The sequence below is a fragment of the Pieris brassicae genome, chromosome 9 (genome assembly GCF_905147105.1).
Source record: "Pieris brassicae chromosome 9, ilPieBrab1.1, whole genome shotgun sequence".
NCBI lineage: Eukaryota > Metazoa > Arthropoda > Insecta > Lepidoptera > Pieridae > Pieris > Pieris brassicae.
Genome location: NC_059673.1, coordinates 257,028 through 280,757, shown reverse-complemented (window position 1 = coordinate 280,757; position 23,730 = coordinate 257,028). Strand labels below are relative to the sequence as shown.

The 23,730-nt window shown below is 39.5% G+C and overlaps 1 protein-coding gene across 1 annotated transcript; it reads right to left on the bottom strand.

The window, feature by feature from the left end:
* Positions 1 to 19,634: 19,634 nt before the first annotated feature.
* LOC123714386 lies at positions 19,635 to 20,369 on the bottom strand. Its single transcript, XM_045668623.1, has one exon. It carries the CDS (start codon positions 20,367 to 20,369, stop codon positions 19,635 to 19,637), a length of 735 nt encoding a protein of 244 aa, XP_045524579.1.
* Between the last annotated feature and the right edge of the window lie 3,361 nt (positions 20,370 to 23,730).

Below are 23,730 nucleotides of genomic sequence, written 5' to 3'. Positions count from 1 at the left end.
TTATCAGCTACGAATGCATCGTTATCTACTTTCCTACATTCACTAACCCGATCTATGGCTCTAAAAGAAAAATAGAATAAACTATGTCTAACCTAACCTAACCTACGGGTCTAAGCAAACAACAATAAATATACCTAACCTACATTAACACCATTATCTATAATAAAATTAGATGTAAGGGTTACATATTTAAATAAAACATTTTTATTCCAGGTCTTATTCTTTTATTTATATGTCCATTATATTTCTATACAAATTTACTAGCACCGTATCATTGTTCTCTGAGTCACACGTAAAATTTCTAAGGAAGTCTTCTAATCTCATCCCCCTGAACTTGTAATATATGTATACCAAACAGTACTCTCCGCACACCGCCGATAGGTAATCCTGAACCGTAAGGCTATTGTATCTCCACATGCAACAATTCCTCCCTAAAAATCCTTCTATTGCTTCAATAGGTTTACGTCCAAACGAATCAAAGTATTCCCCAACTCTTTCAACGTTTATATGAATAGCCACCCAATGAGACCCCGGCTGTGAATCAGGGTCAAGATTGCATATGATAAGTGCTGGCACCTGAGCATACATCGGCAATCGATTTGAAGGATATATGTTGCTCTGGAGGCTGGGATGTATTCTACGAAGACTCCTTTGCACTTCTAGTGTGTTCATACTTTAATATGCGTTTACTCCCCTACTCTTTCACTCTTTTACTGACTACATTTATTACTATCAATTCATATTTGTACCAATGTATTTAAACACACATAATATGATCTCAACATAAGTAATGAGTCTCTTTGTAAAAAAAAAGTAATGAAGGTAAATAAAAACCATGTCATATTCGATTACATTATATTTTATTATTCTTAATATCATAATAATTACATAAGTGATTGCTTAACTACTATAATCCACACATACATTTCTGTTCTTATCTATTTCTATAATATTTGAAAACTCTGCGTAAACTACACAGTTAATTGTTTCAGTCAATGCGCTCTCGAATCTTACTTCCATTCTTACACTACCATGGCGTACAAGATTCCACTGCACATTAGAGTTAGCCGACAAGTCAGGTGTTAAATCAAAAGCTAGTAAACAGTACCCATTTGAATATTGCTCCTTCGATATTCCATTACCTTCGTTAAGAAAATGTATACCGGTGCCTGAGTACAGGGTGTGGTATGCGCTAGTAAATACATCGTTTAGAAATGATGGTTGTAACGCTTTTGAAGGTATCTGTTGACCATCTATATATAGGCTAAATGAGCAAATACCAAAATTTTCAGAGGATTTTTACCATAACTACCGTTGAATGCTGTATTATTCACAAAACCTATAATACATCTCTTAGGAACCTGTCCTAAAAATATATTGTCCAGTGTTTTACCCTGCACACCAGATGGCATGGTCAGGACTTTCACTTCACCTCTTGTTATAGGATATTTAGCCGTAGTAGTGGCAAGAACCTTTTGATGAGCTATTAGTATTGATGGATTAATTTTTGCTCTGCGTATTATTAAAGTTGCATCTGTTATACAGACTTTGTACTTATTATCTGCATTCTGTGACATGAGGTTAAATGTTTCTCTCGATCTAACTAATTTTATAGATAATTCGATCCCGTTAATGAGGAATTTATTTTGATTGAATATATCCCCATGTAAATGCCCAACCATTTCAACATCCTTACCATCCTTTGAAAGTTGTTGTCTTTTGTAAAAGCCCTTGTTTGCCTCATTAGTTTCATTAATTTTACCAGCTGTATCCTCGTACCACAAACCACATGTCAAATGTGATTGTTTGGCGGATGATGAATAATTTAATAGAGTTTCTATGAAAGCACGATATGCATAAGTATTATTTGGGGGTGACACAAGTTTTTGGTTTAGGTAAACATCCAATTGGTTAAATAAAGAATGTAACCAATTATTGACTGGTGCCACTACATTAGCTGCATGCTGCTGCAACTGCAGAACCGTCTTGATTTTTAATTTGAGCCTTGAGATGGAGTAGTGTATGCGAAAGGTCTTTGTAATCATCTCCTGTACCAGGTACTTGGAATTCGATGGGTCCATCATCACTTAATGAAGAAATTGGTTTGTAATGTATCCAGTGTCCATATTCGATACTTTTTTGTGTGGAAGGAAGAGCAAACAGATCCAATTCAGATTTAACGCACTCACATGAATGATTATGATTAAATGACATTATGATTAGTTTGAAAATATATCCTTGGAAATATTAATATTTTTGTTCCTTGTTTTCTTTGAAGCGCCTTTCACTTTGAGGGGTGAAACTCGAATGAGCTCATTACAATATTTTCGTCTCTGTGTTAATAACACCCGATCCAGTCATAAGTTTATCAATTTTGGTATCAACTTTGCGTTTAAGGTTAGAACTAGCCTCTTTCAATCGATTTTTAATTGATTTGTAGGTGATTAGTACGTGTCGTAATGAAACAGTGATGTGTCCTGACAAGGACAGTTGTAAACGTTATCGTCATGAAACAATAATTTGTTCTGAAAAGAACAGTTGATTGCGTCATCGTTAGACCACGATATCGAACTGTTCTGAGAAGAACACGTTCGTACGCTTCGACGGTTGCGCGCAGAAAAGGACAACTTTTTGCCGCGCCTCGATTTTATCGTCTACGCACCCTTCGCATCTTGGTACCACATGTTACCACTAGTGGCCAGTGTAGGATAACTTTTGTATATAAATCTACAGTTTTTAAAAATTAAACACATTCCACATTCCATCTTCACCTCTTCTCAACGAATTATTAGGAAGTTTTATTTTAACCAAATAAGGACCAATCAACCTAAACCAAAACTCCCTAAAGTGGTGACCCCGAGAAGAACACCAAAAAATTGAAGTTGTCGAACACAGAAAATTCCGGTGCAGAGCGTCAAGTTTCATCACAACCGTCGAGCCAAGAAGTCTCCGGTAATTCACTGTCGCTCTGTGTGCCACCATTCTGGCGCGACCAGCCGCTCCTCTGGTTCTGCAGTTTTGAAGCAGCAACCGCCGATCTAAAACGAAGCCAGGCCCAACTCGCCCAGATGGTCATCGCACAGCTTGGAAAGCAAGATATCCAAAACATCGCTGATCTCATTTGCTCGCCGCCGGAAGCAGATTACTACAACGCCATTAAAGACCGTTTAATATCATCATTATACAAAGAATCTAACAGCGCACAAACGAAGAAGCTACTGTCGCAAGTTGAGCTTGGAGACCAGAAACCCAGCCAGCTGATGAGGCAAATGAAGCAGCTTAACAAGGACAAATTTCCCGAGAGCACCATCAAAATGATGTGGCTCGAGCATCTGCCGCCACACATTCGTTCCGTGCTAGCCGTCAGCGAAGCGTTTAAAATCAAAACGACGCTTGACGACCTGACCTTGCTCGCGGACAAAATGATGGAAGTCCACACGCCGTCGCAACACATCGCTGCCGTCGCAACGCCTTACGTACCTGTAGCATTGCCACCACCTCCAGAACAACCAACCATCGACACCCTCATCGGTGAAATAAGAAGGTTGTGTTTGGAAGTTGCCGAGCTACGAGCACAACCGCGCGACAACTACCGCAACAGTCGTTCTCGCCACCATTTACAATGACGCTCCCGGAACGCATCAACAAAGCGCAACGAAAACCGACGAGAGTCACAGATGGAAGATCGAAGCCGGAAAAAATCTCCAATGCCGTACTGCTATTACCATCATCGCTATGGTATGGACGCGAAGAAATGCGCACCACCATGCAGTTTCAAGCCCATAAACCAGTTAGTTTTCCAAAAGTAACGCTGGCCGCGGCGGGAACCGGCGTTACCGAATCATCACACCGCCTTTTCGTTACCGACAGGGTAACGAAACTTACCTTTTTGGTCGACACAGGAGCCAATATCTCCGTGCTACCAAAGACAAAAGGCTCACGTGAAAAACCACTGCCATTTCAACTCTACGCCGCCAACAACACGGTCATTCCAACATACGGAGAGAAGTCACTCCAACTTGATCTTAACCTACGAAGACCATGTACATGGAAATTCGTCGTAGCAGATGTGTCTAAGGCAATCCTGGGAGCAGATTTCTTGCAGTACCACCACCTCATTGTCGACGTAAAAAACCGAAGATTGATCGACGGGAAAACAAAGCTGGTAACAAACGCTCAACTCAGTACTGCAGACATACCTACAATTCGTAGTATAGACATTGAGCAAAATTACCACAGCATTCTAGCAGATTTCCCAGGCACAACCAGAATCACTTCAATGAAGCTTAGTCCCAAACATTCCGTTGAACACTTCATTGAAACAAATGGACCGCCCCTTCACTGCAAGCCACGCCCCATTGCACCGCATCGTTACCAAATGGTCAGGAAGGAATTTTAAAACATGATCGATCAAGGGTTATGTAGACCAAGCAAAAGCCCTTGGGCATCACCTCTTCACGTCGTGCCAAAGAACAATGGAGACCTACGCGTGTGTGGCGATTACCGAAGACTCAACGCCATAACCAAACCCGATCGGTATCCCATACCACGCATACGTGATTTCACATACCAACTCGCAGGGAAGAAAATTTTCTCCACACTCGACCTCAATCGATCAACTCCTCTATGCATCTTATATTGCTGACATACCCTATGCTATATCCTCGTCATCATTTCTTCCCATGCATCAACAACCTTACATTCCCATCAAATCAGTCTTTCTCCTAACTCTAATACGAGCGGACGTGCTAATATTCTATTTTCTATTTTCTTTGTAAATTGTAATCTGTGTTAATATACTTATGTGGAAATTATTATAATCTTTTTTTAAAAAGATCCCAAGAGATTTCCGCGTAACAAATTGGTGGCAGCGAAAAGGGATTTTTATAAATCTCGCTACCCTCCGAGTGGAAGTATCCGCGAAAAGCCAAATTTCTGAGATTTGAGTTCGAAAGTGTAGGGTTCACTGTGACGGGTCTTGTAGTGCTGTACCCAAAAGTGTGAAAGTGTTTTCAAGTGCAGTGCTTTGTGAAAAACGGCTAATTGCCAAAATATGTTTAGAATTGTAACATACTATACCACTGTGTTCCTGAGCCTGTAAGTGATTTAATTGTAATAAAATAAACTATATTACTGCTATCTGTCTCGAGTCGCGTCGAAAGGAAGTTCCAGTCTCGCCGTTGTTTATAATAAGATAAAACTGTATTAGTTACATCAAAACAACGGACTCTAATTGAGAATTTAATTTTTTTTTTAAAAACACTGCTACTTATCTTATTGTATACTATTTAAATTTCGTTAAAATGTCCACAAAAAAAGATGTCGAATTAAGGTCTGAAAGTAGTATGTCTGAAAAACTAGAGACAAGTGTGTTATTGAAGTTTATAAAACCTTTTGATGGATCCCGTGACAAGTTATGTTCATTTATAAACAACTGCGATAATGCTTTTAAGTTAGCTTCGCAAAGTCAAAAGCCTCTTTTATTAAATTATATACTATGCCAACTCGAAAACAAAGCCGAAACCGCCGCATCCATTAAAGACTTTGAAAGCTGGGAACAATTGAGTCAATTCCTACAATCCCAGTTTGGAGAGCGCAAACATTACGCACATTTATTGTTAGATCTACAAGATAGCCAACAACTTCCTAATGAATCTGTTAGCCAGTACCTTGAGAGTAGAATCTAGCCTCTATAAATTATTAACTGAAATCACACTAGCTAATAAGAAAAAAGTGGAGCTGTCTGGCAAAATATCCGCTATGGAAGAATTGGCGTTACACTGTTTCATAATGGGCCTTACCCCTAGAATCTCTAACTTTGTTAGGATGAAAAACCCACAAAGCCTTAATGAGGCCATTAACCAGGCAATTTCAGAGGAAAAAATGCAAATGTTACTAGAAACCAAAGCCTCTCAGACCAATAAACAAAATCCTAAACCCTATCCTGTGCGGGAAGGACGCCCTATACATAATTTGAACAAACAGCCGGCTCCCATATGTCGGTACTGTAAGTTTCCGGGACACGTAATCGAAAATTGCAAAAACGCGAATATAATAATAATCGCAGTCGTAATAACATCAACCGTGCTAGCGCCAGTAGTAGCAACAACAACTTCCAACGCCCCGCAACAAGTCGTACAACTCAATATCCTCACCAGAATAGGGTTCATCACCTGGCAGATGATGAAGGGCAAGACGAGACAGACGGTCATTTAAACGAATAAGGGACTCACAGCGGTGCCCTGTGAAACCCAAAGTCTTAAAACAAAATCGGTCTTGGCATAATCACGGCACCCACCATTCCTCTGTATCCACTGCATCTAGAGCCAAGCCTTATGCACTTGTTGTATCCTCCGTATCCCTTCGCGGAACGGGAACCACTGAATCGTTTCTAAATAAGAAATCCGCCGTATCCACTGTATCCTCTGTATCCACTGTATCCTCTGTATCCCCTCACGGAAAGGGAACCACCGAATCGTTTCTAAGTAAGAAACCCGCTGTATCCTCTGTATCCTCTGCAACGAATTCTTCCACTGTGTCTAATGAATCTCGAACTAGTAAAGTTCCAAAGCCAAAAGGGAAAAATCCTTCTGTGTCCTCCGCGTCCAACATGTCTGCTAAACATGTTACATTTAATACTAATATTCTGAAACCTACTAAATCCTCATGTGCAAAATCTGTTGACCAAATCCAAAATAAGAAACATACTCCGAGTCCTTGTCCTACTCCAATAATACCTTCAAAAGTAGGGTCACCTATAACGGAAAGAGATTATCCAGTCTATGACGTAACCACAAATTCACAGAAAAGATACTTACCTCATGTTAGTCTCAATACCCAAGTCAATCCACAACCGCTTATATTTCTCGTCGATACAGGTTCTTGCGTAAGTTTGATAAAAAAAAACTCGATCACGTCCATGCCAATTCTTGTAGGTGATATAATCCAACTCAAGGGAATAAATTCTAACAACGAAACCGTACCTACTTTAGGCCACTTTCAACTTCAATTATTTGTAGGCATTGACACAAACATCGCTTATCGATTTCATGTTGTAGAAGAAATAGATTTAGGTTATGACGGGATAATAGGTACCGATTTTCTCAATGACTTAGACGGCATTATAGATTACAATTCCGATATCCTAAAAGTCCGGAACTTCACTATCAAAATTGATTACAGTCGTCCAGTGTATAAGATATTTCCCCGTAGTGAGACAATAATCGAATGCACTGTCTCTAACCCGGAACAGAAAGTTGGAATAATCCTAGATCAACACCTTTCAGATTCTCTTTTAATAGCATTGTTTCTGTAAAGAATAATAATCGAGTTAATATATCTGTGGTAAATACATCAGAAGAGCTAATAACGTTAGATTCTGACATCAAAGTTAAAATTCAACCCCTCCATGCCAGTTCCTTCCGGGTAGATCCTAATATTACCTCTGCTAAATCATCAATTTCCCGTAGGAAAGAAGTACTGAACCGATTAAGAACTGACCATTTAAATGATGAAGAGAAAAACTACTTAACCGATATTTGTTCACAATACTTCGACATCTTTCATTTACCAGGTGACAAATTGACAACCACTGACCTCCTTAAGCACGAAATCAATACACACCCCGCTGAGCCAATAAATGTGAAATCTTACCGCTTCCCGGAGATCCATAAAAAAGAAGTGGACAAACAGATTTCTAAGATGCTCTCTCAAGACATCATCAAACCGTCAACTTCACCCTGGTTTTTCCCAATTCCCAATTTGGATCGTACCCAAGAAATTAGACTCTTCAGGGGAGACAAAATGGCGCATTGTAATAGACTATCGCAAACTCAATGACATAACGGTAGGTGAAAGTTACCCAATCCCACAAATAAATGAGATATTAGATCAGCTAGGACGGAGTAAATACTTCACTACCCTTGACCTTTGTTCTGGTTTTCACCAAATATCCATTACAGAAAAAGATACTCCTAAAACAGCTTTCACTGTCCCTCAAGGCCACTTTGAATTCAAACGTATGCCATTCGGGCTAAAGAATGCCTCTGCAACTTTCCAACGGCTTATGAATACTGCGTTAGCAGGATTACAGGGTATTCATTGTTATGTCTATTTAGACGATATCGTTATTTATTCCCACGACCTCAATTCCCACTGTGACAAACTGTCTAAGATCTTTCATAAATTACGTGAACATAATTTGAAACTACAACCGGATAAGTGCGAATTTCTACGTAGGGAGGTCGGATATTTGGGCCATGTAATCAGTGAAAACGGGGTTAGTCCTAACCCTGAAAAGGTAAAAGCTGTTTCCAAATTCCCGATACCGAAGTGTCCTAAGGATGTGAAATCATTTCTAGGACTTGTCTCATATTATCGCCGATTCATTCCAAATTTCTCAAAAATTGCTAAACCATTAACTACTCTGCTGAAGAAAGATGTTTTATTCTATTGGTCAATAGAACAACAAACAGCCTTTGATGATTTAAAAAACAAATTAATTTCCGCTCCTATCCTGATTTACCCAGACTTCACGAACCCATTTGTGCTAAAATGTGACGCGACGAATTATGCTATATCAGCAATACTATCCCAAGGCGAAATAGGTAAAGATCAACCTATTGCCTTTTTCTCTAGAACATTGAATAAAGCAGAGGTAAATTATTCAACAACGGAAAAGGAATGCCTTGCCGGAAGGAATGGTATTCGGAACAAAAACTTTTAGACCATATTTATACGGACACAGATTTACTATCGTCACCGACCATAGACCTCTGAAATGGCTTTTTAATTGCAAAGACCCTGGCTCCCGGTTAGTCAGATGGCGACTGAAGTTAGAAGAATTTGATTATAAAATCGAGTACAAGAAGGGTAAAATAAATAGCAACGCTGACGCACTCTCTCGATTCCCAGTAAACCCGATACAAAGTCCTAATCATGACCACATTCCTTCCACTACAGGACAAAGTCAGCCTTCCAGTCCAATTACCCTTGAGGATCTTGGCGAAATACCTCTAATACCCATTGACTCTGACAGCTTACCATCCGTAGACCTTCTTGATAATGAAGACCCATTAACTGACCTCTTGAACCCTGAAGATTCACCTCAAAATGACGATCCTCTAAATCCACAAACTACTCAGAATCCCGAAGAAATCCCATCTTCACCCATTCCTGCGTCATTCGCTCTCAATAACGAAAGTTATTCCAACTTTTTGAAAACAATATCTAATAAATCGTTTAGTAGTAATGCTAAAATACAAGAATATAATGACAACATTCTCAAAACTAGTTGTAAACATATTATTATACCCACCTCAATAGACCTCGATGAATCGAATCCATATATTGAACAAATTTTGAGTGAAATCCAAGATCCCTCTGAAATTCTACAAAGGGAGAGAACACTATATACTTGTCTTTCTTTTGAACTTAACGGAAAATATATCTACTTTCTTTTTACTAAAGTCTACCATTTTGATAGCTGTACTTACGAGGAAATCTTTAAAAGCCTTCTATATACTAGGTCTATACTATCCCTTTCAACTACATCTTCCATAGATCACGACATTCAAGTAGCCTATACCGACTTTCGTAATAGCTTTGATAAACACACCTGGTCCAGAATTTACAATATGTTCTCCTATATTTTTACAAATACCAACATAGAAATTAAGATATACCACGACCGCCTCATATACCCGTAGCGGGTCATCTTGGTACTGCACGCATGTTGAATAGAATAAAAGAAAAATATTATTGGAAAAACATGCGTTCAGATGTGGAAACCTATATAAAGAATTGTTCACTGTGTCAAAGTAATAAAGCCCTTAGACAGACGAATCGTGCACCCATGCAAATAACGACTACTTCTACAAGACCTTCTGAGCGTATTGGTATGGATCTAGTTGGCCCTCTGCCCGAGGCCGGTCTTCAATCTCTCAAATACATCCTTACCATGCAAGACGACCTTACCAAATTCTCTTTCGCGTATCCCATTGCTAACGCCACTTCTGAAGACACATTCGAATGCCTTGTCCATTTTATATCACTATTCGGTATACCTAGGATGATTTTGACGGATCAAGGCACCAACTTCACTGCAGAATTATTTAAGAAAACATGCGAATTCCTTAAAATAAAACAAATTTGGTCTTCACCTTATCACCCACAAACTCAAGGTGCTCTAGAAAGGAGTCATTCAACACTCAAAGAATATTTAAAATCCTATGTTAATGATAATCACACAACTTGGCATAAATATGTTTTTACTGCCATGCTATCATATAACACGTCTGTCCACGCATCTACTAACTTTACTCCCTATGAACTCCTCTTCGGCCATAAGGCTTATATCCCTGACTCCGTCTATGAACAACCACCCGATGTAACTTACCCTGAATATATAAGATTCCTTCATCATAGACTTAAATTATCTAGGAAAAGGGCAACCGAAAACATCATTAGATCTAAGGAAAGGTCTAAAGGTTATTACGATAACCATTCACGGCCAGTTAAATATCAAGTAGGCGACTACGTTTACCTTAAGAACCACGTGCGCCTACGAAAGGCTCTGTCACCCTTATGGAAGGGACCATACAAAGTAGTAAAGATTAATGGACGAAATAGTCTCACCTTGCTTATAAACCGACGCCATGATACTCATCATTACGACGAGGTTAAGCTCGCATCTAGGTCTAGTTCACCAGATCAGTAAACACTAAATCTAATTATTAACTCCTTAAATTATTATAAGCCCTTAACTCAATAAGCCTCTGATAAGTTAGTCTAATATCTTCTATTCCTCTTTCAGCAATTCCTCCATGACTCAACAATTCATCGAACAGATGGTTAATAGCCCCGGAATTTACTTCGATCCTATAGTCTCCCTGAATCAAATTGATAGTTATTTAAGTGTCGTAGTCCCTATAGATGTCTCATATATAAAACCTCACTTAATAAATTTACAACGTAGTATAAGTTATTCTAAATGAATTTGTGAAGAAAGTTTAGTGTTTAATCCTTTAGAATGTAAAAATCTATTTCAGCCTGTAATAATTCAATATGAGGATATGACTCGCTATAGCGAAGCTATACCAAATCTTGCCTCACATCACTCAACGAAAAGGAGTGCCTTAGTAGGTGTCATAGGTACTATCTCTAAGAAGTTATTCGGCACTATGGACGAAGAAGATGCCATACGCTATGATGGCGCAGTTAGAGAAATTCAATCAGATGAAAAGAAAATAGCTTCGTTTGTAAAGGAAAATATTATAGTTAAGACATCAGCCTTAAAGACATTCAATAAATCGATTAATATCGTAGAATCAAATCAACGCGAAATTTCAGATGCACTAAGTGCTCTCCGTACGGCCGTCGAAAATATTACGATTGAATCTCGTGAATTAAAAATTCACTCTCGTGTCCTAGAACTGGTATCAATGATAGGAAATAATCTCTTGACTATATCTTTCAAAATACAAGATCTGGTGGAATCAATTATGTTTAGTAAATCCAACGCACTACATCCCGGAATATTAACTCCTAAAGAACTCTATACAGAGTTGATCAATAATTATTGTTTTATTCCACCAACTAAAAAACTTCCAACCCTACTCAGTCTTGAAAATATTCATACTATCTTAAATATCTCTACAATATCGGGATACATGACAAAGAACGAGTTAGTTTTTGTCCTTCATATTCCATTACTGAATCCCATCGATTTCCTACTATATCATAACTTACCATATCCAACACCGCATAATGTGGAAAACCCTACCTCTTATTCTACTATTATACCATCCTCTAAGTACATTGGCCTGAGTAATGATAAATCTCTTTATTGTAGAGTAGATGAACTCCAAAAGTGTAAAATAATCAATAGAAATACTTATATCTGCGATGACGTCATATCACGCTCTTCTTCCATAACTCCTATCTGCGAAACAGATATAATTACTAAAGCACTTACCTCTATTCCCGAAACGTGTAAAACGAAATTCTTCCATGGTCATTTTGAAATTTGGCAACCCTTACAACAGAATAGATGGTTATTTGTATTGTCTGAAAAAGCTAAATTAAGCGTAATATACAATTTCACACAAACTGTAGAATTAGAAATAAGTGGAAGTAGAATTTTACACTTAACTGCTGGTAGTGTTGCATACTGTAAAGACTCCAAACTCATAGCAAAGGATTATCCAGTTATTATACTTAAGCCCTTAGAAATAAGACTAGCCATACTAAATGACTCTTGTTGTAATATAGATAGTTATTCAAATATAAGTACTCAATTACCCACTGTTCATCTGAAGAATGTCTTCAAAGATTTAGATAAGTTAGTAAATAAGCCAAATATTGTCCTATATGAAAACTCTTATAATATAATTTTAATTGTTGTGGTAATCTTAATTTTAAGTTACATTATATTTAAAATATGCAAATGTACTAGTGTTTACAGGAGATTCCCATTTAAGCAAAAGAATGCATCCGCTCTAGATCCTGTCTCTAATTCCGTTCCAGATGATGTTGAAAGACGAAGTCCTGCTCCCCCATCACTTCGCATAAGCAAAAATTAAATACCTTTTTCTAACTCTCGTAAACTATCCCCTTCAGGGTATAAGTTTACTCTTAGTCGGGGGGTTGTTACAACTCCTCTATGCATCTTATATTGCTGACATACCCTGTGCTATATCCTCGTCATCATTTCTTCCCATGCATCAACAACCTTACATTCCCATCAAATCAGTCTTTCTCCTAACTCTAATACGAGCGGACGTGCTAATATTCTATTTTCTATTTTCTTTGTAAATTGTAATCTGTGTTAATATACTTATGTGGAAATTATTATAATCTTTTTTAAAAAAGATCCCAAGAGATTTCCGCGTAACAGTACCAACAACTGCCAGTCAGCGAGCAAGATGTGGAGAAAACCGCCATCATCACACCTTTTGGTCTTTTCGAGTTTCCGCGCATGTGTCCTGGTCTAAAGAACGCCGGACAGACTTTCCAACGCTTTATTCACGAAGTACTGCGCGAACTCAACTTCGTATTCCCTTTCGTTGATGATCTACTCATAGCATCAATCGACGAGGAAGAGCACCGAAAACATCTACGCATCGTATTACAGCGACTAGAAGAATACGGCATCACCATCAACCCATCAAAATGTGTTTTCGGCCAGCCAACTGTGAAATTCCTCGGTCACCAAGTCACAGCGGAAGGAATACAGCCACCCCAAGAGAAGGTACAAGCTATTACAGATTTTCCAAAACCACAAACCGTAGAAGAACTACGACGTTTTCTCGGTATGATAAACTTTTACCGTGAAAATATCAAAGATGCCGCCACCATACAAGCGCCGTTAAATACCTACCTGCACAACGTCAAGAAGCGTGACAAAACTAAGATCGATTAGACCACTGAATCAACGCAAGCTTATGAAGCATGTAAAGAGAGCATAAAAAACGCCGCTTTACTTGCTCATCCGTCTCACCAGGCGACACTTGCTATATTCAGCGACGCTAGCGACAAAACAGCTGGTGCCGCACTCAATCAATTTATCAACAACTCATGGCAACCACTCGGCTATTTCTCGAAGAAATTCACCGACGCACAGACTCGCTACAGTACCTACGATCGAGAGCTACTCGCCATCTACATGGCTGTCAAACATTTCCGCAAAATGTTCGAGGGACGAGAAATAATAATATTCACCGACCACAAGCCGCTAACTTTCGCTTACACAAAAACAAATACAAACAGCGAATCACCGAGACGCACCCGACAGCTACTTTATATCAGCGAATTTACCACTGATATACGACACGTCAGTGGATCTCAAAATACAGCCGCACATGCATTATCACGTGTCGAAGCAATCACCTGTCCATCGCCAATCGACTACAATTTACTTGAAGAAGCTCAAGAACGCGATAGCGATACCATTAAAGCACTCACTCTACAGAGCAACTTATGTTTCAAGAAAGTCAACTTGCCCGTCTCAAACATCAAATTACACTGCGAAACTTCAACCTCACAGTTACGTCGGTATTCTTCTGGTAGGTACGGATACCTACCAGAAGAATACCCACGTACCGCATTCAACGCAGTACATAACGTTAGCCACCCTGGAATCAAGACTACGAGAAAATTAATTACGCAACGTTACTTTTGGCCCTCAATGAACGCAGACGTCGGCAAGTGGGCAAAAGTATGCCTACAGTGTCAGCGCGCCAAAATACAACGCCACACATCAAGTCGATTATCAATTTTTTCACCAACCGAACGATTCGAACACGTTCACATCGATATCGTTGGTCCGCTACCTACCGCGGCCAGCGGTCATCGATACCTCGTGACAATGATCGACAGAGCAACAAGATGGCCCGAAGCATACCCACTATGCGAAATAGCAGCTGAAGACGTCGCCAAAGCGGTATACGAAGGTTGGATTTCCCGTTTCGGTTGTCCTGTAACAATAACAACGGACCAAGGACGCCAATTTGAAAGCAGAGTATTTGCATCTCTTTCTCGCTTACTCGGGATCGAAAAAACGCGTACAACTTCATACCACGCACAGTGTAACGGTATCATCGAACGATGGCACCGTGTCCTTAAAGCCGCATTAAAAGCAAGACTACAGACCGCAAGAAGCTGGATCAACGAGCTACCAACCGTCCTACTCGCATTACGCGCCGCTATGCGAAGTGACACAGGCGTAAGCGCCGCCCAACTTACCTACGGATGCAACATACGCTTACCCGGTGATTTCTTATCAACGACCCACAATGACGTCATCATGGACTCTGGCTACATCGATCAGCTGCGCGACGCAATACGTAACTTGCAACCAATGCCGAGTCAACCACACAGCAACACAAAACCCATATTCGTACACCGCGACCTGCAATCATGTGAATACGTATTCGTACGCATAGACGCCGTAAAGAAGCCATTACAAGCACCTTACGACGGACCCTATCGCGTGCTGAAACGAGACAGCAAGATATTCACGCTGCAGTTACCTAACCGTGAAATGAATATCTCTATCGACAGACTCAAACCTACCTACACTATCGCCGAGCAAGATGTGCCTACTGATACAACTGGTACTCGTGACCTGCAACAAGCAAATCACATTAAGTGCGAGCGAACTACATGAACCATCAAATAGCCTGAAACATCAAAATGACAACACCCTGAAACATCAAGATGACAACAACCTGAAACAACAAGACACTGGGAACACCTCAATACCTACAAGAACAACTCGCCGAGGCCGCGTTATACGCCTGCCGGTACGCTTCGCTAGAGGGGGAATCCTGTAGGTGATTAGTACGTGTCGTCATGAAACAATAATTTGTTCTGAAAAGAACAGTTAATTGCGTTACCGTTAGGACAACTTTTTGCCGCGCCTCGATTTTATTGTCTACGCACCCTTCGCATCTTGGTACCACATGTTTACCACTAGTGGCCAGGTAGGATAATTTTTGTATATAAATCTACAGTTTTTAAAAATTAAACACATTCCACATTCCATCTTCACCTCTTCTCAACGAATTATTAGGAAGTTTTATTTTAACCAAACTAAACCAAACAATCTAAACCCAAAACTACCTAAAAAACCTCAGTTGGTGATTCTTGAATCAATGTTTTATCTTTACTATTAAGGTCAGATATATATTTGATTCTTTTCAGATTACCAATGTATGTTAGCGGTGTATTTATATCATTTAAAAACTTGGCGAATATTTCCCAACCGATTGGATCGGATCTCTTCGAGGGTCGTAAGATGTCATTCACTAAATCTATAATATTACTCCCTGGTATCTCTTGTCCACTAATGAAAACTGTTCCAATTTTATTCCATTGCAATTGATCTGTTTTATTTACTATTGTATCCATCAATAATTCACCCCTCCTCATATAAGTTTTAGGAATTAATTTTAATATTTCTTTTGGTTGTAACCCATATGCGATGTCTTCACCCGTTGGGGGTTGTTAAACATTTAGCATATTTTCATTTTCACTAGTAGTTATATTATTGATGTTACGGTTTTCGTTAGTATTATCATTTATTACCTTTTAGGGAGTTTTTACTTTAGGTTGTTTGGTTTAGTTTGGTTAAAATAAAACTTCCTAATAATTCGTTGAGAAGAGGTGAAGATGGAATGTGGAATGTGTTTAATTTTTAAAAACTGTAGATTTATATACAAAAATTATCCTACCTGGCCACTAGTGGTAAACATGTGGTACCAAGATGCGAAGGGTGCGTAGACAATAAAATCGAGGCGCGGCAAAAAGTTGTCCTAACGGTAACGCAATTAACTGTTCTTTTCAGAACAAATTATTGTTTCATGACGACACGTACTAATCACCTACAGGATTCCCCCTCTAGCGAAGCGTACCGGCAGGCGTATAACGCGGCCTCGGCGAGTTGTTCTTGTAGGTATTGAGGTGTTCCCAGTGTCTTGTTGTTTCAGGTTGTTGTCATCTTGATGTTTCAGGGTGTTGTCATTTTGATGTTTCAGGCTATTTGATGGTTCATGTAGTTCGCTCGCACTTAATGTGATTTGCTTGTTGCAGGTCACGAGTACCAGTTGTATCAGTAGGCACATCTTGCTCGGCGATAGTGTAGGTAGGTTTGAGTCTGTCGATAGAGATATTTATTTCACGGTTAGGTAACTGCAGCGTGAATATCTTGCTGTCTCGTTTCAGCACGCGATAGGGTCCGTCGTAAGGTGCTTGTAATGGCTTCTTTACGGCGTCTATGCGTACGAATACGTATTCACATGATTGCAGGTCGCGGTGTACGAATATGGGTTTTGTGTTGCTGTGTGGTTGACTCGGCATTGGTTGCAAGTTACGTATTGCGTCGCGCAGCTGATCGATGTAGCCAGAGTGCATGATGACGTCATTGTGGGTCGTTGATAAGAAATCACCGGGTAAGCGTATGTTGCATCCGTAGGTAAGTTGGGCGGCGCTTACGCCTGTGTCACTTCGCATAGCGGCGCGTAATGCGAGTAGGACGGTTGGTAGCTCGTTGATCCTGCTTCTTGCGGTCTGTAGTCTTGCTTTTAATGCGGCTTTAAGGACACGGTGCCATCGTTCGATGATACCGTTACACTGTGCGTGGTATGAAGTTGTACGCGTTTTTTCGATCCCGAGTAAGCGAGAAAGAGATGCAAATACTCTGCTTTCAAATTGGCGTCCTTGGTCCGTTGTTATTGTTACAGGACAACCGAAACGGGAAATCCAACCTTCGTATACCGCTTTCGCGACGTCTTCAGCTGCTATTTCGCATAGTGGGTATGCTTCGGGCCATCTTGTTGCTCTGTCGATCATTGTCACGAGGTATCGATGACCGCTGGCCGCGGTAGGTAGCGGACCAACGATATCGATGTGAACGTGTTCGAATCGTTCGGTTGGTGAAAAAATTGATAATCGACTTGATGTGTGGCGTTGTATTTTGGCGCGCTGACACTGTAGGCATACTTTTGCCCACTTGCCGACGTCTGCGTTCATTGAGGGCCAAAAGTAACGTTGCGTAATTAATTTTCTCGTAGTCTTGATTCCAGGGTGGCTAACGTTATGTACTGCGTTGAATGCGGTACGTGGGTATTCTTCTGGTAGGTATCCGTACCTACCAGAAGAATACCGACGTAACTGTGAGGTTGAAGTTTCGCAGTGTAATTTGATGTTTGAGACGGGCAAGTTGACTTTCTTGAAACATAAGTTGCTCTGTAGAGTGAGTGCTTTAATGGTATCGCTATCGCGTTCTTGAGCTTCTTCAAGTAAATTGTAGTCGATTGGCGATGGACAGGTGATTGCTTCGACACGTGATAATGCATGTGCGGCTGTATTTTGAGATCCACTGACGTGTCGTATATCAGTGGTAAATTCGCTGATATAAAGTAGCTGTCGGGTGCGTCTCGGTGATTCGCTGTTTGTATTTGTTTTTGTGTAAGCGAAAGTTAGCGGCTTGTGGTCGGTGAATATTATTATTTCTCGTCCCTCGAACATTTTGCGGAAATGTTTGACAGCCATGTAGATGGCGAGTAGCTCTCGATCGTAGGTACTGTAGCGAGTCTGTGCGTCGGTGAATTTCTTCGAGAAATAGCCGAGTGGTTGCCATGAGTTGTTGATAAATTGATTGAGTGCGGCACCAGCTGTTTTGTCGCTAGCGTCGCTGAATATAGCAAGTGTCGCCTGGTGAGACGGATGAGCAAGTAAAGCGGCGTTTTTTATGCTCTCTTTACATGCTTCATAAGCTTGCGTTGATTCAGTGGTCTAATCGATCTTAGTTTTGTCACGCTTCTTGACGTTGTGCAGGTAGGTATTTAACGGCGCTTGTATGGTGGCGGCATCTTTGATATTTTCACGGTAAAAGTTTATCATACCGAGAAAACGTCGTAGTTCTTCTACGGTTTGTGGTTTTGGAAAATCTGTAATAGCTTGTACCTTCTCTTGGGGTGGCTGTATTCCTTCCGCTGTGACTTGGTGACCGAGGAATTTCACAGTTGGCTGGCCGAAAACACATTTTGATGGGTTGATGGTGATGCCGTATTCTTCTAGTCGCTGTAATACGATGCGTAGATGTTTTCGGTGCTCTTCCTCGTCGATTGATGCTATGAGTAGATCATCAACGAAAGGGAATACGAAGTTGAGTTCGCGCAGTACTTCGTGAATAAAGCGTTGGAAAGTCTGTCCGGCGTTCTTTAGACCAGGACACATGCGCGGAAACTCGAAAAGACCAAAAGGTGTGATGATAGCGGTTTTCTCCACATCTTGCTCGCTGACTGGCAGTTGTTGGTACGCGCGATTGAGGTCGAGTGTGGAGAAAATTTTCTTCCCTGCGAGTTGGTATGTGAAATCACGTATGCGTGGTATGGGATACTGATCGGGCTTGGTTATGGCGTTGAGTCTTCGGTAATCGCCACACACGCGTAGGTCTCCATTCTTCTTTGGCACGACGTGAAGAGGTGATGCCCAAGGGCTTTTGCTTGGTCTGCATAACCCTTGATCGATCATGTTTTGGAATTCTTTCCTGACCATTTCATAACGATGCGGTGCAATGGGGCGTGGCTTGCAGTGAAGGGGCGGTCCATTTGTTTCAATGAAGTGTTCAACGGAATGTTTGGGACTAAGCTTCATTGAAGTGAGTCTGGTTGTGCCCGGGAAATCTGCTAGAATGCTGTGGTAATTTTGCTCAATGTCAATACTACGAACTGTAGGTATGTCTGCAGTACTGAGTTGAGCGTTTGTTACCAGTTTTGTTTTCCCGTCGATCAGTCTTCTGTTTTTTACGTCGACAATGAGGTGGTGGTACTGCAAGAAATCTGCTCCCAGGATTGCCTTAGACACATCTGCTACGACGAATTTCCATGTGTATGGTCTTCGGAGGTTAAGATCGAGTTGGAGTGACTTCTCTCCGTATGTTGGAATGACCGTGTTGTTGGCGGCGTAGAGTTGAAATGGCAGTGGTTTTTCGCGTGAGCCTTTTGCCTTTGGTAGCACGGAGATATTGGCTCCTGTGTCGACCAAAAAGGTAAGTTTCGTTACCCTGTCGGTAACGAAAAGGCGGTGTGATGATTCGGTAACGCCGGTTCCCGCCGCGGCCAGCGTTACTTTTAGTTTTCCGACTGATTTATGGGCTTGAAACTGCATGGTCGTGTGCATTTCTTCGCGTCCATACCGTAGCAATGATGGTAATAGCAGTACGGCATTGGAGATTTTTTCCGGCTTCGATCTTCCATCTGCGACTCTCGTCGGTTTTCGTTGCGCTTTGTTGATGCGTTCCGCGAGCGTGATTGTGAATGGTAGCGAGAACGACTGTTGCGGTAGTTGTCGCGCGGTTGTACTCGTAGCTCGGCAACTTCCAAAGACAATCTTCTTATTTCACCGATGAGGGTGTCGATGGTTGGTTGTTGTTCTGGAGTTGGTGGCGATGCTACAGGTGTGAAAGGCGTCGCGACGGCAGCGATGTATTGCGACGGCGTGTGGACTTCCATCATTTTGTCCGCGAGCAAGGTCAGGTCGTCAAGCGTCGTTTTGATTTTAAACGCTTCGCTGACGGCTAGCACGGAACGAATGTGTGGCGGCAGATGCTCGAGCCACATCATTTTGATGGTGCTCTCGGGAAATTTGTCCTTGTTAAGCTGCTTCATTTGCCTCATCAGCTGGCTGGGTTTCTGGTCTCCAAGCTCAACTTGCGACAGTAGCTTCTTCGTTTGTGCGCTGTTAGATTCTTCGTATAGCGATATTAAACGGTCTTTAATGGTGTTGTAGTAATCTGCTTCCGGCGGCGAGCAAATGAGATCAGCGATGTTTTGGATATCTTGCTTTTCAAGCTGTGCGATGACCATCTGGGCGAGCTGGGCCTGGCTTCGTTTTAGATCGGTTGCTGCTTCGAAACTGCAGAACCAGAGGAGCGGCTGGTCGCGCCAGAATGGTGGGATACGGAGCGACAGTGAGATACCGGAGACTTCTTGGCTCGACGGATGTGATGAAACTTGACGCTCTGCACCGGAATTTTCTGTGTTCGTCATCTTCAATTTTCTTGGTGTTCTTCTCGGGGTCACCACTTTAGGGTGTTTTTACTTTAGGTTGTTTGGTTTAGTTTGGTTAAAATAAAACTTCCTAATAATTCGTTGAGAAGAGGTGAAGATGGAATGTGGAATGTGTTTAATTTTTAAAAACTGTAGATTTATATACAAAAATTATCCTACCTGGCCACTAGTGGTAAACATGTGGTACCAAGATGCGAAGGGTGCGTAGACAATAAAATCGAGGCGCGGCAAAAAGTTGTCCTAACGGTAACGCAATTAACTGTTCAGAACAAATTATTGTTTCATGACGACACGTACTAATCACCTACAACCTTTTCAGTTATTGTTATTTCTTGAGGTTGACGTTCTTCCATGGAGTAATGTAAGTATCTTTGTAAAATTTGTAGATAAAGCGCCCATTTTTCGCGATCATTCAATTCAATTTACTTGATATAATTTTTTCCATTTCTAAATCCAATCTACTTTGCGGTGTTGCTTTATTTTCATTGTGATGTTTCAGTTTATCAATAAAGTCTTGCTCAACAAGAAGCATTTTTTTGTGTTCATTATGATTTATTAAAACAACTTACAAGGGTGCTTAGAATTGTACCCAAAATTATTGGAAGAAAGGACCCTCCTTTTTGTATTAATATATTTTTCCTGTATTCAAAACGTTTTCCTTTACTGATCAGATTACGTAAGAGATTTTTAACTTTTTTTAATTTTGTTTTTGTATTCTCTTTTAAAGGTTCTTTTCCTTGTCAAACATTGTGAATACATTCACATAGACAGTTAATTTCTTGATTATTACAAGACTTCAATAATATCCTACGATGTTTGGGTTTTAATTTATGTAAAGCTGATAACAATTCCTTATGCGTTGTTATTCGTTGATACATGGCTCATTACTGACTTAGAGTGGCTGTTTACAAAGATACTTATACCTTTTCATAGGAACATATATTGTACAAAAATTACTAGATTCAAATATTTTAGATTTTATGCGGCGAGCATCATCAGTATTTTGTTTCAAATCAATCATTAAATAACCATAAGCTTCTTTAGTAGCATCGGTATATGAATCTTCAATAAACTTGGTATCTTCCGGTGAAACTTGTCTAGCTCGAAATCGTATTTGTGTTTTGTCACGGGGATTTTTAAAATAAATAATATAACTTGAATTAAGTGAAATGTCGCGCTGCCCTCTTTTTGATGAAATAAGTTTTGGCTTATGTAAAAAACACTCAAATTTCTATGGTGACTACCTTTTGTAAATATATCTACAACTCGACCATCAGATTCCCTCATTAAGTCATCTATTATAATCAAATGTGGATTTTTACCATCAAACATATGCAATTCCGGTAGTCCTTGGTGGTAATTTACTCCGGGTATATTATATAGCGGCTGCATTTCATCATAATACCATGTTATTTCTAAAAAAATCTCATTACATATACTACTTTTATGCTTAATGAAATTTACAACAAAGTTAGATTTTCCACACCCACTAGGTCCTGCTACGATGGCAGCAAAGGGATGAATAAAATGAATCATTATTTTGACTTATGTCTTCTTCAGGGAAAGGAATAAAACTAAGTTGATATTTTAAAAACAATTTATTTATATGAAATATACAAAAAATGTAAGTGTTATATGACAATATTAATGTACACGTTTATAGATTATACATGTACAAAACAAATGTATTTTACATAAAAATTTACAATTTGTTATATTTACAATAATGATTAACTTAATTACATACTATTGATTTGGTAATGACCTATAGGTAACGTATCGATTTTGTTTCGTAAAATGTACCGCTTAGTGTCATTAAGATATAAACACACCTTATTTATTTCCTGTGTAAAAATTGTATGTTTTAATGATCTAAACCTATACATTTTACAATGCTGTACGTTTTTATTAAACAAACACGACTTATAATTATCCAACGTTAATTTTTTAGTGACACATTTGTTAACACCCTTCGCCTTAGTAATAATTTTATCATCTACCTGTAATGCATACATTTTTGATCGCAAACCCACAAATTCTGTAAAGATTTTACCACAATTTTCATCTTTAAAATAACCTAATTTTTTCTTAATTACTTGAGGAAAATTAAAAACATTGTTTGGATCATCATCTGATGTATCGAAATGTGTACAAATGTCTGGCTTTATATCATTATAAAAGTTACTAGTAAATATTTGATAAATGAGACTGTCAGTATCTGTATACAGTAGTTTCAGATTTGAAGTAAATTTCTCTTTCATGTAATTATAGTGGAAATCATACATCAGCGTTTTAGATATATCTAATATACAAAATCCGAGATAAATATGTTTATTATAAATTAATTTCATTTTGTTTAATTGAATTGCAACAAGACTATCAGAAAATATTGAAACACTGTGAAAATGTGGTTGAGCAATTAGATCCCCAGCTCCCAATACTCTGCCCCTATTTTCCCAGTGGGTTAACAGTTTAACGTTAACTCGTTTCTCAATATTTTCCATAGTCTTACCAAAAACAGCGTTGTTCATGAGTTTATAGAAATCTTTATCAAAATCGGAATTAGCTCGAGTTCTTAATTGTGTATTAAGGTCTATATATTTCTTTAACCATGGACTCTGCTTAAATTTTAATATTCTATAAACTTTTAATAATATTAAACCCATTTTCAAACATTGAATTAAATTTCGATAGTGAATAATATACTGGATTTATTTTTTAAGTTTGGAATCAATCTAATTTCCTTAGCGTCCCCAACTGGTATATTTTCTGGACAAAGAGGTAAATCTGAATGTTTATCATGTAAATCCACCGGATACTCCAGATCTACTTCTAAGATAAAACCTATATCCGATGAAAAACTAACATTAAACTCTGTATCAACACTAACCCACTCAAAACCACCTGTAGGTAGATATTGTGACATTGCCCAACCATATAGATTATTGGCATCGAAATACATTAAGAATGACTCTTTATCTTTCGCATTATAGTCAGATATGTAAACATTATTTGCTTTTGCATAGCGAGTGCTACATTGCGAAACACAATCACGAATTCCTGATTTAATAAAAGCAATCATATCTATATCAGAAAGTAATTCAATTTCTGTTTTAGTATGTTTTAACATAGCATCCCAACTTAATCCAGGTGCTGT